Source organism: Narcine bancroftii, chromosome 2 (assembly GCF_036971445.1).
Source record: "Narcine bancroftii isolate sNarBan1 chromosome 2, sNarBan1.hap1, whole genome shotgun sequence".
Lineage (NCBI taxonomy): Eukaryota > Metazoa > Chordata > Chondrichthyes > Torpediniformes > Narcinidae > Narcine > Narcine bancroftii.
The window spans coordinates 64531504-64548331 of NC_091470.1; the positions used below are offsets into that span (position 1 = coordinate 64531504).

Sequence of the window (16828 nt, forward strand, 5' to 3'; positions counted from 1 at the left end):
GTCCTTTATTATAACCCCATCATAATTTTTACACTCTTTTTATTCCTGAGTTCTGCCCATCTTGCCTCCTGAATGTCCTCTCTAAGTGCTACTGTGACATTCTCCCTGATTATGCCTCCATGTTGATTCAATCACAAAGAAGGTTGCCAACAGCTATACTTTGTGAGGTGTTTGAGGAGATTCAGTACGTTACCAAAATCTCTCGAAAACTTCCACAGGTGTACTGCGGAGAACATTCTGGCTGGTTACATCACTGTCTGGTATGGATGTGCCAACATTCAGGACAAGAAAAAACTCCAGGGGGTTGTTAAATTGGCCTGTTTCATCACAGAATCAGACCACTCAATCAAGGAGATCTACAAAAGGTGGTGTCTTAGGAAATCAGTCTCCAACCTCAAGGACCCCCATAATCCAGGTCATGCTCTCTTCACTGTCTACCATTGGAACATCAGCAACACAGCTTCTTCCCTGCTGCTCTCAGATTCATTAATGATCAATGAACCAGACACTGCCTTACTTTGACTTTTTGTGCATTATTTTAAATTTATTTTTGTAAGTGGTTTTATATAAACTGTGATGCTGCCACAAAACAACATGTTTCATGACTTGTTCATGATAATAAATAGATTCTGATTAGCAATGCAATTCCCCCACCTCTTTTACATTTAGAATAACAATTTAGTAAAGATTGAGAAGAGTTTTAAGTTTACTAGTTTTGTTTATGTTTTTAACAGAGTAAGAATTTCCAGAAGAATATTGATGAATATACTGAAAGGATTCCAACACTGAAACAACTAATTGCGGCAAAAGAAGATGCATTCAAAATTATGGAAAGAATTTTGTCGGCAGAAATCAGGCATTTGAAAGTATAGTATACCTCTGATTTCTTAGTTTACATTTATGAATGCCTGTAAATTAGTTAATGCAACACTGTTGCAGTGTCAGTGACCCGGTTCAAATCTGATACTGTCTGTAAGGAGTTTGTATGTTCTCCCTGTGACCTGTATGGGTTTTCTCCAGATACTCTGGTTTCCTCCAATGCTCCAAAATGTATGGGGTTGGTAAGTTAATTAGGAGTAATTTGGCAGCACAGGTTTCATGGGGTGAAAAGGCCTCAACTGTGGTGTTGTGTTAATATTAAAAATAAAATTAAAAAATTATATCTACATGTGTTGTCATAAATTGTTGTCTGGGTTCAATGAATGCACATAGGTTCAAACATAGCCAGCATGTTTTAGTATTGTGAATCTCTACAAAAATATTCATATTTTAAAACATTGATAAGGGAGCTACAATGTTTGGGAGAACTCCCTGAACAATTTTAAAGCTAGGTACAATCTCCAGAATGACTAATGATTGAAGTGTCAAGTTGAAGGAAGTTGCATTCTACTGATTTCCAGTCACCCCAGGAAGCAACTGTAGAAAAACACATCTTTATTTGCTGTAAGTAAGTAATTCAGTTTTGGTATCTGCTTTGCTTCCTTTTGGATGAATTTGGTACTTGTACACGTTGCATTTAATAGAAGGATATCTGGCCCTGAGCCTCACCACTGTCAACAAAGTTCTTGTCACTGCAGCTGACCACTTGAGTTGAAGAGGCTTTTTATTGCCATGGGCCTCATAGGTGAGATGGAAGCTCAATTCCTAACAAAAAATTGCACCCTGGGCTCTGCTGAAAGAAACATTGTGATCCAGGGTCCTGACAACTGGTAATTTTAGGCAACTGAAGATTTGCTTTAATATAAAAGTACACCTGTCATTCACCATTAAGCCTTTGTTGTGTTCCCTGGCTAAATTCTATCATTTAACATTGATGAATTTTGCTTGATATTCCATATTTCTAAGCTGCAATAAGGCATAATTGCTATTTGTTAAAATGAGTTGCAGTGGTAGAACAATGATTTTTTTTTATATTCAAAAGAATGAAATTAAAGAAATAAAGGAAAAGACAATGCGGCTGCAAAAGGATCTGGAGGAAAAATTGCCCATCCAACAGAAGCTCGAGTCTGAGATTGCGGATGAAACAGCAACTTGTGATGAACTGCAGAAAGAGCTTAATGGTATTTGGGTTTTTTTCATTACAGAGTATAAATAGCACGCTGTGCAGGATTATAAATTTGCATTGAACCAAGGCCTCAATAGATTTACAAACTGCCTTCTAGAGAAATAAAAAATAATTACATTTCTCTAGTTTGAATTATGCCACGGTATAAATTGGGCTAGGCAGACTCTAATGCTTGTTTCCCAAGTGTTCTTAATCCAGAAAGAAAGAAAGAAATGACTTGTATAATTTGAACAAGCTTCTTGTCAATTTTATTTGTACAATTTAGTCACTTTTCAACATGTTTACTATTTCATAAAAGAAAGTCATTGGCCCATCTTGCCCATGCTAAGTCTCAGGAGAGAAATCATAAAAACATAAGCAATAGGAGAAGGCCATTTGGCCCATTGAGCCTTTTCTATTATTCAATGATCATGGCTGATCAGGCTGTGGATCAGCTCACTAATCTGCTTTTCTCCTACTATGCAAGAACTTATCCATTGTGCCTTGAATATATTCAATAGGGAAGGCTCTACTGTTTAGGAAAGAAGATAGGTCGGGTGACAGAGGTTTTTGTTGGGAAACACTTTGGGTCTAGTGATGACAATGCTATTAGTTTTAGAATAGTAATGGAAAAGAATAGAGGTGGGCCAAAGATTGAGATTCTTGATTGGAAGAAAGCAAACTTCAAGGGGATGAGAAAAGATTTGGAGAGGGTGGATTGGGATGAGATATTTTCAGGGAAGAATGTAGCAGATAAATGGAGGATATTCAAAGGAGAAGTTCTGAGACCACAGAGTCGGTATGTCCCCGTGAGAATTAAAGGAAAGGTTAGAAACTGTAGGGAGCCTTGGTTTTCAAAAGATACTGGGAACTTGGTTCGGAGGAAGAGGGATGTGTGCAACAGGTAATAGGTGAATTGCTTGAGGAATATAAGGAATAAAAGGTGTGTAAAAAAAATCTTAAGAAAGAAATTAGAAAGGCTAAAATGAGATCTGAAGCTGCTTTGGCAAGCAAAGTAAAAATAAATCCAAAGGGTTTCTATTGGTACATTAAAAGTAAAATAATAGCGAGGGATAAAATTGAACCCCTTGAAGATGAGGGGGGTAGGCACTGTGAGAAATCAGAGGAGATGGGAGAAATTTTAAACAATTTTTTTCTTCTGTATTCACTAAGGAAAATAATATTGAGCCAGATGGTGAAGAAATATGGTAGGGAGGTCATGGATAATATAAGGATTAATGAGGAAGTATTATTGGCTATATTAAAAAAGATCAACGTGGATAAATCTCTAGATCCTGACAGAATATTCCTTAGGACCCTGAAGGAGGTTAGTAAACAAATAGTGGGTCATTGACAGAATTATTTTAAATGTCACTGGCCATGGGGGAAGTGCCAGAGGACTGGAAGGTGGCTCATGTTTTTCCACTGTTCAAAAAAGGATCCAAAAGTAAACCTGGAATTATAGGCTGGTATGTCTGACGTTGGTGGTGGGTAAACTAATGGAAAGTGTTCTTAAATCTGGTATATACAACTATGTGGAGAGACAGGGATGGATTTGGAGTAGTCAGCATGGTTTAGTACGTGGTAGATCATGTTTAACAAATCTTATAGAGTTTTTTGAGGAGGTTACTAAAAAGGTTGATGAGGGGAAGGTGGTGGATGTTGTCTATTTGGACTTTAATAAGGCTTTTGACAAGGTTCCCCATAAGAGGATAGTAAGGAAGGTGGAAGCATTAGGTATTAATGATGAAGTAGTGAAATGAATCCAGCAATGGTTGGATGGGAGATGCCAGAGTAGTGGTGGAAAATTGTTCGTCGAATTGGAGGCCGGTGACGAGCGGAGTGCCTCGGGGATCGGTACTGGGTTCACTGCTGTTTGTCATATATATTAACAATCCAGATGATAGGGCGGCAAATTGGATTTGTAAATTTGCAGATGATACAAAGGGTGGCGGTTTTCTGGACGGTGCGGAGGATTATCAAAGCTTACAGGGTGATATAGGACAGTTAGTAGAGTGGGCTGTAAGATTGCAGATGGAATTTAATACTGATAAATGTGAGGTGCAGCATTATGCTTGGACTAATCGAAACAGGTCATACATGTTAAATGGTAGACAATTGAGGAGTGCAGTGGAACAAAGGGACTTAAGAGTCATGGTACATAACTCCTTAAAAGTTGAATCACATGTGGATAGGGTGGTGAAGAAGGCATTTAGTATATTGCCTTTTATCAGTGTATTGAATAGAGGAGTTGGGATGTTATGTTGAAATTGTATAAGGCATTGGTGAGGCCAAATTTGTAATAGTGTGTGCAGTTTATAAACAATATAGAGAGAGTGCAGAGGATGTTTACGAGAATGTTGCCAGGGTTTCAGGATTGGAGTTACAGGGAAAGGTTGAATAGGCTGGGACTTTATTCCCTGGAGTGTAGAAGGTTGAGGGGTGATTTGATAGAAGTATTCAAAATTATGAGGGGGACAGATAGAGTCAATGTGGATAGGCTTTTTCCATTGAGAGTGGGGGAGATTCAAACAAGAGGACAGGATTGAGAGTAAAAGGGGAAAAATTTAAGGGAAATATAAGGGGGAATTTCTTCACTCATAGGGTGGTGGGGATGTGGAATGAACTTCGGGCAGAGGTGGTAGAAGCGAGATCTATGTTAATATTTCAAGGTGCGGGTCTGTGGGACTATCTGGGGGAAGATGTTCGGCATGGACTAGTAGGGTCAAACTGGCGTATTTCTGTGCTGTAAATGGTTAAATTGGGCAGAGAATTCCACAAACTCACTACCATTTGGGCAAAGCAGTTCCTCTTCTTCTCCATCCCATATCTACTCCCTTTAATCTTGAGGCCATTTTTAGTCTTCACCTACCAGTGGAAACAACTTTCCAGCCTTTATCTACTTCTTTCATAATTCTGCATGTTTCTAAAAGATTCTCTATCATTCTTCTGAATTCTAGTAGCGTAGACCCAGGCAACTCGATCTCTCCTCATAGACTAATTTTATCATCTCTGCATTGCCTCCAAAGCCAGTTTATCTTTACTCAAACAGAGACCAGACCTGTACTTAATACTCCAGGTGCAGCCTCACCAGTACTCTGCACAATTGCAGCAGAAGCTCCCTGTTCTTAAATTCAATGGCTCAAGCAGTGAAGGCCACTGTTCCATTTGCCAATTTAAAAAAGGTTCTTGCCAATTTTCAATATAATTGAAGTTTCTCCCCATCTTTTTACAGATATTATAAGCAAGAAATCTAACATTGATAACACCATCACTAGATTAAAGAGAGAAACAGGAATTCTTCTTGTATCTAAGGTAACATTCAATTGTTTACAGTTTCAATATGATTAATGGAGTCAATGGCCTCAATTTACAATGCAAGATACATTTTTGCCTAATTATTATATTTGACCCTTCCTGCAAATATAAACTTAAAAATTAGAATTACTTTATGTTTGTTCAGGAAACTGGGATTTGTAAAGCCAATACATGTTAACTGCCTTGCCACTATAAGCATTATCTGCGGAAATGGTTTGGGATTTGCACAGACGTCCCTCAAATTTATTACACTTGACAGACTTCTGTTGAACAAAGTGTGCCTTTGAGTAAGTGTTTGAAATTTCATAAATATTTATCAGCACTATTGAACATTATTTAGGTTTTAATCCTAAAATTTGTTTTAAAAAAATCAGTGCATGGCCATTCATGTGGGAAGTTCACGTTCTTCCCACCCGCAAACAGGCGTAACATATTGCTAATTTTTGCACTTACCATATAATCATTTACAGCACAGAAACAGGCTAGTTTGGCCCTACTAGTCCATGCTGAATCGTCCGATAACCCTCCACACCTCTCCTATTCAACCTTTCCTTGAATATTAACTGATCTCACTTCTACCACCTCTGCCGGAAATTCATTCCATAGCCACACCACCGTCTGTGTGAAGAAGTTTCCCCTTATGTTTCCCTTAAATTTTTACCCTTTTACTCTCAATCCTGCTCTCTTGTTTGAATCTCCCCCACTCTCAATGGAAAAAGCCTATCCACATTGACTCTATATGTCCCCCTCATAATTTTGAATACTTCTATCAAATCACCCTTCAACCTTCTATACTCCAGGGAATAAAGTCCCAGCCTGTTCAATCTTTCCCTGTAACTCTGTGAAAGTACGGAGTCGGTATGTCCCCGTGAAAATTAAAGGAAAGGTTGGAAACTGTAAGGAGCCTTGGTTTTCAAAAGATATTGGGAACTCGGAGGAAGAGGGATGTGTACAACAGGGAATAGGTGAATTGCTTGAGGAATATAAGGTGAGTAAAAAAAATCTTAAGAAATAAATTAGAAAGGCTAAAAGGAGATCTGAAGCTGCTTTGGCAGGCAAAGTAAAAATAAATCCAAAGGGTTTCTGTAGGTACATTAAAAGAATAGTGAGGGATAAAATTGAACCCCTTGAAGATGAGGGGGGTAGGCACTGTGAGAAGTCAGAGGAGATGGGAGAAATTTTAAATGACTTTTTTCTTCAGTATTCACTAAGGAAAATAATATTGAGCCAGATGGTGAAGAAATATGGTAGGGAGGTCATGGATAATATAAGGATTAATGAGGAGGTATTGTTGGCTATATTTTAAAAAAAGATCAAGGTGGATAAATCTCCAGATCCTGACAAAGTATTCCTTAGGACCCTGAGGGAGGATAGTGAACAAATATTGGGGGCATTGACAGAATTATTTAAAATGTCGCTGGCCACGGGGGAAGTGGCAGAGGACTGGAAGGTGGCTCATGTTGTTCCGCTGTTCAAAAAAGGATCCAAAAGTAAACCTTGTAATTATAGGCTGGTACGTCTAGCGTCAGTGGTGGGTAAATTAATGTAAAGTGTTTTTAGAGTTGGTAATATACAACTTTTGGAAAGACGGATTGATTTGGAGTAGTCTGCATGGTTTTGTATGTGGTAGATCATGTTTTAAAAATCTTAGAGTTTTTCAAGGAGGTTACTAAAAAGGTTGATGAGGGGAAGGTGGTGGATGTTGTCTATTTGGACTTTAGTAAGGCTTTTGACAAGGTTCCCCATAAGAGGATAGTAAGGAAGGTGGAAGCATTAGGTATTAATGATGAAGTGGTGAAATGGATTCAGCAATGATTGGATGGCAGATGCCAGAGAGTAGTGGTGGAAAATTGTTTGTCGAATTGGAGGCTGGTGACGAGCGGAGTGCCTCGGGGATCGGTACTGGGTCCACTGCTGTTTGTCATATATATTAACAATCCAGATGATAGGGTGGCAAATTGGATTAGTAAATTTGCAGATGATACAAAGGTTGGTGGTGTTCTGGACAGTGAGGAGGATTAACAAAGCTTACAGGGTGATATAGGGCAGTTAGAAGAGTGGGCTGTAAGATTGCAGATGGAATTTAATACTGATAAATGTGAGGTGCTACATAATTCCCTAAAAGTTGAATCACATGTGGATAGGGTGGTGAAGAAGGGATTTAATATGTTGACTTTCATCAATTAGAGTATTGAATACAGGAGTTGGGATGTTATGTTGAAATTGGTGAGGCCAAATTTGGAACATTGTGTGCAGTTTTGGTCTCAGAACTACAGGAAGGATATAAACAGTATAAAGAGAGTGCAGAGGAAGTTTACGAGAAAGTTGCTGGGGTTTCAGGGTTGGAGTAACAGGGAAAGATTGAACAGGCTGGGACTTTATTCCCTGGAGTGTAGAAGGTTGAGGGGAGATTTGATAGAAGTATTCAAAATTATGAGGGGGACAGATAGAGTCAATGTGGATAGGCTTTTTTCCATTGAGAGTGGGGGAGATTCAAACAAGAGGACAGGATTGAGAGTAAAAGTGGAAAAATTTAAGGGAAATATAAGGGGGAACTTCTTCATACAGATGGTGGTGTGGCTATGGAATGAATTTCCGGCAGAGGTGGTAGAAGTGAGATCAGTTAATATTCAAGGAAAGGTTGGATAGGTATATGGATTGGAGAGGTGTGGAGGGTTATCGGACGATTCAGCATGGACTAGTAGGGCAAAACTAGCCTGTTTCTGTGCTGTAAATGTTTATATGGTAAGTGCAAAAATTAGCAATGTGTTATGTATGTTTGCGGGTGGGAAGTGCATGAATTTCTTACATGAATGGCCATGCATTGTTTTTTTTTAAACAATTTTTAGGATTAAAACCTAAATAATGTTCAATGGTGCTAATAAATATTTATGAAATTTCAAACACTTACTCAAAGGCACACTTTGTTCAACACACTTCTCCTTTGAATATCTTCCACTTATCTGCTACATTCTTCCCTGAAAATATTTCATCCCAATCCACACCCTCAAATATTTTCTCATCCCCTCGAAATTTCAATCTTTGGCCCACCTCTATTCTTTTCCATTACTATTCTAAAACTAATAGTATTATGATCACTAGACTCAAAGTGTTTCCCAACATAAACCTGTCACCTGACCTATCTTGTTCCCCAATAAGAGTTCGAATACTGCCCCATCTTGAGTCATATTGATTAAGAAAACTTTCCTGAACACACTTAACAAACTCTATCCCATCCAGCCCTTTTACTGTATAGGCGTCCCAATTAATGTCCTGAAAGTTTAAATCTCCCATAACCATCACCTTATGTTTATTACACATATATGGAATCTCTTTCCAAATTTGCTCCTCTAATTCCCTCAGCCCATTTGGTTCCTATTTGGTAGTCTATAAATACTCCCATTAATGTTTCATGCCTCTGCCATTCCTCATTCTACCCAAATAGCCTCACTGGACAATCCCACGAAACCATCGTGCCACAGCACTGCTGCAATGTTCTCTCTAATTCCTCCACCCTGTTATATCATGCTTAAAATAATGGAATCCTGGAATATTTAACTGCCAAACATGCCCTTCCTGCAACCAAGTTTCACTAATGGCCACAATATCATATTTCCATGTATCTCTCCATGCCTTAAGTTCATTCTCCTTATTTACAATGCTCCTTGCACTTGAGAGAATGTCCTCCACATATACTCCTTTTGTTACTACCTACCTTTACCTTCTTCCCTCCTTCATTTATTTTTCCTCCCTAATCTCCATACTTTCATTCTGATTCCCACCCCCCTGCCAAACTAGATTAAACCCTCCCTAACAGCTCTAGCAAATCTGCCAGGATATTGGTCCCCCTCCAGTTCAAGTGCAGCCCATTCCTTTTGTACAGGTCAAACTTTCCCCATAAGAGATCCCAATGATCCAGAAACCTAAACCCCTGCCCCTGCACCAGCTCCTGAGCCACTCATTCATCCTCCACAACTTCCTATTTCTACCCTCAGTAGTGCATGGCGCAGGCAGCAATCCCAAGATTGCCACCCTTGAGATCCTGCTTTTCAACTTCTTCCCTAACTCTATGTAATACTTCTTCAGGACCTCATCCCAACTTCTATATCATTGGTCCCCACATGGACCATGACCTCTGGCTGCTCGCCCACCCCCTCCAGAATGCTGTTGGCTCAGTTAGAGACATCCCTGACCCTGGCACCTGGGAGGCAACATACCAACCGGGAGCCCCTATCTGCTCCCTTAACTAGCGAGTCCCCAACTACAAGGGTCCTCTCTTTCCCCTTCCCTTCTGAGCCAAAGGTCTAGCCCCTGTGCCAGAGACCCAACCACCATGATGTCCCCTGTAGATCATCATTCCCCCCACCCAACAGTATCCAAAGCAGTATACTTGTTGCACTGCCTGTCTCCCCACCCCCTCCCCCCTTTCCCTTCCCTCACAGTCACCCAGTTCCCTGACTCTTGACTGTTAGGATGACTGCCTCCCTATATCTCCTATCTATCACTTCCTCTGCCTCCCTTCTGATCCTCAGTTCATCCAGCTTCACAAATATCTGCTGTGTCCCAGAAATATTATCTACAAAGTGGAATAAAATGCTACTTGCATCTTTATGTCAGCACAAACACATGCCTGCATTCCTATACACTAAGCTATCCTTTGTCCTTCAAGATGGTTGAGGTCTCAATTTTGAGAAACACCGAGATTGTGCAATCAACTCAATTAATAGTGTAACAATCTGGACAATGAAAGAAGAACACAAGTAGAAGCTAGGGTAATTTAACTGCATTTATCCATAATTCTTGGTTTTCCATATTATCCAAAAGTGTTTGTGGATCTTGAATCCATTAACTGAATTCATATTGCTCACATGAGTTGATTTATTTGACATTTGGTGTTGTAAATTAATTTAATAAAGGCGTTGTGTTTATCTTGATTTATCATCCTGACTTGCCTTTGAATCCTTCAAGTCCAGAAATTGAACAGTTGAAATTGTTGCCCTGTAGTAAGTAAATTATTTCTAAATTTATGGAACTTTTATTTTGTTCCTTTCTTTATCTCTTAATGTCTTTTTGTATTAATTGTGATTTTAATTCATCCTACTTTCTTCTCAACCTTTCATTGCTCCTTTTCACTTCTTAATTTAATGCAGGGGTGGCCAAACCTTTTTTTCGTTGTGGACCATATACAGAAAAATGTAAGGAGTCACCTGCCAAACAATATTAAACCCAACATTTTCAACCAGTTACACTGCTAGAAAAAAGGCATTTTTAGACCAGAAAATCCCAGTGCCATCAAAATTTCATTTTTTATCAAAACTATCTATATGACGCTACTGAACCATTTAACTAGGGCGGCATGGTTGGCGTAGTGGTTAGTGCCACACTGTTACAGTGCCGGCAATCAGAACCAGTGTTCCAGTCCCACACTGTCTGTAAGGAGTTTGTTTGTTCTCCCTGTGTCTGCGTGGATTTTCCCCGGGGGCTCCCGTTTCTTCCCACTGTTCGAGACGTACCTGGGGTTTGGGGTCATTGGGCAGCATGGACTTTTGAGCCTAAATGGCCTGCTACCATACTGTATGTCTAAATTTAATTTTTATTTTTAATGTAAATTTAAAAATTAAAAAAATTGTTGACATAGTAGTTTATTAATGTGCTCATGTATTACAGTGGGTATTTCTATATATATTATATATATAATGATTAAATTAATAAACTCTTTAAAACTCTCATTCAAAAGACAGTGCAAAATAAAAAGCTGGATGCAAAATTAAGAACAGGAGAAAAGATTAAGGGGACAAGCCAGTCTCTAAGATTCCTCCACAACTCTCAGTGAATGCAGTTCATGGTCCAAGATTATGATGCAATGTGTAAATCTGTAGATAGGCTATTAAAGTGAAATGATTCCTTGCAAATCAAACAAACACATTTCCCCTTGATTTCTGTGGAAAAAAATATTAATTTTTCCATTGTGTCTGAAATTTTCATCACACTCTTCTATTTTCTGTCTTTTAATTAACTGAGGTCAACATTTTCATCAATGAACAACATTTTAACAGTCAGATGAGTAGATGTTCAAAATGGCAGCAACATCCTAGTGTTGAAACTAAGAAGTGCAATGTACATACAGTCCAATTTATTGCTAGAGACTATGCTCTAACAGGCCGTATTCCATTTTATTTTTAAAATTCACCCTGGACCACTTAAAAATTGGCAACAGACCAGTTGGTTATGGGGTACTGTAGTTTGGTCACCCCTGATTTAATGGACTATGGTAGTAAAACAGTGAAAGTAACATTCAAGATATCCCAGATGTACCTTTGACCTACATGACCACACTTGTATCAATGTACACATATTATTAAGTCATGCAGCACAGAAAGAGTTCTTTTGGCTCACCATGTCAATTTTGACCATCAAATGCCAGTTCATCAAGCAGTTAGATTGTAATCTTCTTATTGTTGGCAATACAAGAGCTCCTCTAGATACTTAAATATTGTGAGAATGTCTGCCTCTGCATGTCCAGAAATACATGTGCTGAGCCACTACATTTTATTTTTTTTTAAATCAGTATCAAGACTAAAAGATGTGAATGCATGTTTAGCTACACCATGTAAACATTTATTCTACTAATCAATTTCATCAGCCAGATCTAAAATCAATGTTGTCTACAATACGGAATGGTATCTTCCACCAAGTTAAAAATACTGCTGAACAATTGAAATTGCTTGAAGTGGATATTTATGAAACAGATCGAAGACTTGAATTTGCTGAGATAGAAAACTGCAAACTGAAAATGGTAAGTATAAGCTGATTGCCATTGATCTACTTTGGCTTGGCTTGGCGGACGAAGATTTATGGAGGGGGTAAATGTCCACGTTAGCTGCAGGCTCGTTTGTGGCTGACAAGTCCGATGCGGGACAGGCAGACACGGTTGCAGCGGTTGCAGGGGAAAATTGGTTGGTTGGGGTTGGGTGTTGGGTTTTTCCTCCTTTGTCTTTTGTCAATGAGGTGGGCTCTGCGGTCTTCTTCAAAGGAGGTTACTGCTCGCCGAACTGTGAGGCGCCAAGATGTACGGTTTTAGGCGATATCAGCCCACTGGCGGTGGTCAATGTGCCAGGCACCAAGAGATTTCTTTAGGCAATCCTTGTACCTCTTCTTTGGTGCACCTCTGTCACGGTGGCCAGTGGAGAGCTCGCCATATAACACGATCATGGGAAGGCGATGGTCCTCCATTCTGGAGACGTGACCCACCCAGCGCAGCTAGATCTTCAGCAGCGTGGATTCGATGCTGTCGGCCTCTGCCATCTCGAGTACTTCGACGTTAGGGATGAAGGTGCTCCAATGAATGTTGAGGATGGAGCGGAGACAACGCTGGTGGAAGCGTTCTAGGAGCCGTAGGTGATGCCGGTGGAGGACCCATGATTCGGAGCCGAACAGGAGTGTGGGTATGACAACGGCTCTGTATACGCTAATCTTTGTGAGGTTTTTCAGTTGGTTGTTTTTCCAGACTCTTTTGTGTAGTCTTCCAAAGGCGCTATTTGCCTTGGCGAGTCTGTTGTCTATCTCGTTGTCGATCCTTGCATCTGATGAAATGGTGCAGCCGAGATAGGTAAACTGGTTGACCGTTTTGAGTTTTGTGTGCCCGATGGAGATGTGGGGGGGCTAGTAGTTATGGTGGGGAGCTGGCTGATGGAGGACCTCAGTTTTCTTCAGGCTGACTTCCAGGCCAAACATTTTGGCAGTTTCCGCAAAGCAGGACGTCAAGCGCTGAAGAGCTGGCTCTGAATGGGCAACTAAAGCGGCATCGTCTGCAAAGAGTAGTTCACGGACAAGTTTCTCTTGTGTCTTGGTGTGAGCTTGCAGGCGCCTCAGATTGAAGAGACTGCCATCCGTGCGGTACCGGATGTAAACAGCGTCTTCATTGTTGGGGTCTTTCATGGCTTGGTTCAGCATCATGCTGAAGAAGATTGAAAAGAGGGTTGGTGCGAGAACGCAGCCTTGCTTCACGCCATTGTTAATGGAGAAGGGTTCAGAGAGCTCATTGCTGTATCTGACCCGACCTTGTTGGTTTTCGTGCAGTTAGGTAACCATGTTGAGGAACTTGGGGGGCATCTGATGCGCTCTAGTATTTGCCAAAGCCCTTTCCTGCTCACGGCGTCGAAGGCTTTGGTGAGGTCAAGAAAGGTGATGTAGAGTCCTTTGTTTTATTCTCTGCACTTTTCTTGGAGCTGTCTGAGGGCAAAGACCATGTCAGTAGTTCCTCTGTTTGCGCGAAAGCCGCACTGTGATTCTGGGAGAATATTCTCGGCGACACTAGGTATTATTCTATTTAGGAGAATCCTAGCGAAGATTTTGCCTGCAATGGAGAGCAGCGTAATTCCCCTGTAGTTTGAGCAGTCTGATTTCTCGCCTTTGTTTTTGTACAGGGTGATGATGATGGCATCACGAAGGTCCTGAGGCAGTTTTCCTTGGTCCCAACAAAGCTTGAAAAACTCATGCACTTTGACATGCAGAGTTTTGCCGCCAGCCTTCCAGACCTCTGGGGGGGATTCCATCTATACCTGCTGCTTTGCCATTTTCAGTTGTTCAATTGCCTTATATGTCTCATCCCGGGTGAGGACCTCATCCAGCTCTAGCCTTAGGGGCTGTTGAGGGAGCTGGAGCAGGGCGGAATCTTGGACTGAGCGGTTGGCACTGAAAAGAGATTGAAAGTGTTCTGACCATCGGTTGAGGATGGAGATCTTGTCGCTGAGGAGGACTTTGCCGTCTGAGCTGTGCAGCGGGCTTTGGACTTGAGGTGTGGGGCCGTACACAGCCTTTAGAGCCTCGTAGAAACCCCTGAAGTCGCCAATGTCCGCGCTGAGCTGGGTTCGCTTGGCGAGACTAGTCCACCACTCATTTTGGATCTCCCGGAGTTTGCGCTGAAGATGGCTGCATGCGCGACGGAAGGCTTGTTTCTTCTCTGGTCAGGACGGCTTTGTAAGGTGAGCCTGGTGGGCAGCTCGTTTCTTTGCCAGCAGCTCCTGGATTTCCTGGCTGTTATCATCGAACCAGTCCTTGTTTTTCCTGGAGGAGAAGCCCAGTACCTCTTCAGTGGATTGCGGTATGGTAGTCTTCAGCTGATCCCAGAGGGTTTCAGGGGACGAGTCCGTGAGGCGGATTGCATCCTCGAGCTTTGCTTTGAGGTTTGCCTGGAAGTTTCCTCTCACTTAGTCTGACTGCAGGTTTCCAACATTGAACCTCTTTCTGGGGTCTTTACTGTTCCTGGGCTTTGGCTTGAAGTGAAGGTTGAGCTTTCAGCGAACCAGCCGGTGGTCAGTGTGGCATTCCGCGCTGGGCATGACCCTGGTGTGGAGCACATCTCGTTTGTCTCTTTCTCACACCAGGGTGTAGTCCAGGAGTTGCCAGTGTTTGGATCGGGGATGCATCCAGGTAGTCTTCAGGCTGTCCCTCTGCTGAGAAAGGGTGTTTGTAATGACAAGCCGCTGCTCTGCGCAGAGCTCCAACAGGAGGTGCCCATTGTCATTGCACTTGCCGACACCATGCTTGCCCAGGATTCCTGGCCATGTTTCTGAGTCTTTGCCAACGCGAGCGTTGAAGTCGCCAAGGAGGACAACCTTGTTGGCTGTAGGGGTGCGTCGAATGAGGTTGCGCAGGTCAGCGTAGAACTTGTCCTTTTCTGCTGGTTCCGCCTGGAGGGTTGGAGCATAGACACTGATGAGGGGGATGCAACGCTTGTTTTGAAGGGGGAGTCGCAAGATCTACTTTGTATTGACTGGAAAACCAACACTGCAAATTTAATATTCCAAACACTTCTACAGGAGTATAAGCATTTAGCAAAATTTAACTAGCTGAAACTTGTTTATATTTACTTTATTAGATAATTGTTCAATACTGGAATACGATTTTATCCAAACATTAGATTTAAATTTTCGCAATATTCCACCAAGTGCTTCAGTTTACATTTCTTAACCAGTCTGAAGCAAGAGGGTACATAATCAGCAGCTTTGTACATCACTGTCCTAGTGGGACCATCATGTACCTTGAAGATCCCTGCCTCTGGTCAACATCTGATCTTTGCATGAAATTCCTTTCACAAAAATGAATGAATATTAGCCACTGCAAAGGTAATTTAGACACAGCAGGCTTGTTATTCTTAGAAGTGACCATCACATTTAACTGCCTTGTCCCTTGACATGCATTTTTAGTTTACCTCAAGAACAAAATTACAGGTGCTATTGATCTTTGGAGCTTCACATTCTTTGATGTAAATTCTATTCTGTAAAATCATGGCAAAGGCTTTTGACTCCAAATGTTACCATGTTTACATCCTCGAGCTAATCAAAGTTTCAGAATGACTGCCATAATTGTGTGGTGATGAGAAGTTATCTTTCAAAATGTTCAGATGGTTTCTTTCTTTTTGTCAGCTGAACCTTCCATCTGTGCAAAACAAGTCCGGATTTTGTGGGCCAAGTACACAGAAAGTGATATTGAAGTATATTTTAAAGGCCATTCCCTTTGTCCAGATTTTTGAATTTTGATTGTTATCATTGAAATTTATCTTCCATTCACCAACACCTACAACATGAATATAATTTCAGGTTTTGTGATTTTGACAACCATCTATGAGTGTCAAACCATCCAAGGAAATCTTCTGGACTGGTTAAGAAAGTAGCTGTACTTTAAAAAAAAATTGCTGTGCAGCACAGGGTCTCATCAATTTCCATTAACTCAAGAAAGAATATTCCTGTATTTAAAAAAAGAGCTATTGAGAAAATTCCCAATACAATGCTTGTTCTTAATTCCTGCTCCTTATCTGTGCATCTTTTAGAAAACAAGATACTGTAGGTATTTTTAAAAATCCAATACAACTGATCTTGAATCACTTTATTTTCATTGGTAGTGCAATTTACAATTGATGAGAGATCTTGCTTCACTGGAAAAAGAAGGAGAAAGGCAAAAAATCGAAAAGGAAAACCAGGATCAAGAGCTGCAAATCATCTACGGTACATGCATGGGAAATGTGTCTTTGTTTCAAATTAATAAATATTTTAATAGCTTTGTTCTAAGATTAACATTCAAACTAAAATAAAAATACAGGTATTTCTTAGCACCCAAAAATCTTGCATTAGCAAAATAATCGCAAGCAGTGATCATCCGAATGTTAGCATTGAAGTTGTAAAACCCAATGTAGATATGTTAGTTATCTGAGGCCTAGCATATTTTGTTTAGCTTTAAATTATTGTACCACATAATCCATTTCAACTACTATCTTTAAGAATTAAGCAGCAATTATTTTTTCTTCACACCTTCAGCTCTAACTTTAAAGTACTTGAATTTCTTGTCTAGATTATACCACTGCTTATTATCTTCTTTATTTTAGATAACCTTATAAAAAGCTGGGCACTAGATTTCAGTGTTCAAAAGGTAACTGGCAAAAGTATTTTTTTTTACTCATTTTTTATT

The 16828-nt window shown here is 40.5% G+C and overlaps 1 protein-coding gene across 7 annotated transcripts in view; it reads left to right on the forward strand.

Annotated features, from left to right (window-relative positions):
• The window catches only part of ccdc175 (coiled-coil domain containing 175), a 340062-nt gene that overhangs the window by 322260 nt on the left and 974 nt on the right, over positions 1-16828 (forward strand). For 4 of the 7 annotated variants that reach the window (XM_069916865.1, XM_069916860.1, XM_069916866.1 and 1 more), the window contains 6 exons: positions 735-866; positions 1922-2060; positions 5280-5359; positions 12006-12158; positions 16266-16368; positions 16746-16789. In XM_069916865.1, coding sequence (XP_069772966.1) covers positions 735-866; positions 1922-2060; positions 5280-5359; positions 12006-12158; positions 16266-16368; positions 16746-16789 — 651 coding nt within the window. Of the gene's footprint in view, positions 1-734; positions 867-1921; positions 2061-5279; positions 5360-10330; positions 10366-12005; positions 12159-16265; positions 16369-16745; positions 16790-16828 lie in introns of those variants that run through there. The other 3 variants (XM_069916861.1, XM_069916862.1, XM_069916863.1) reach the window with 3 other exon arrangements.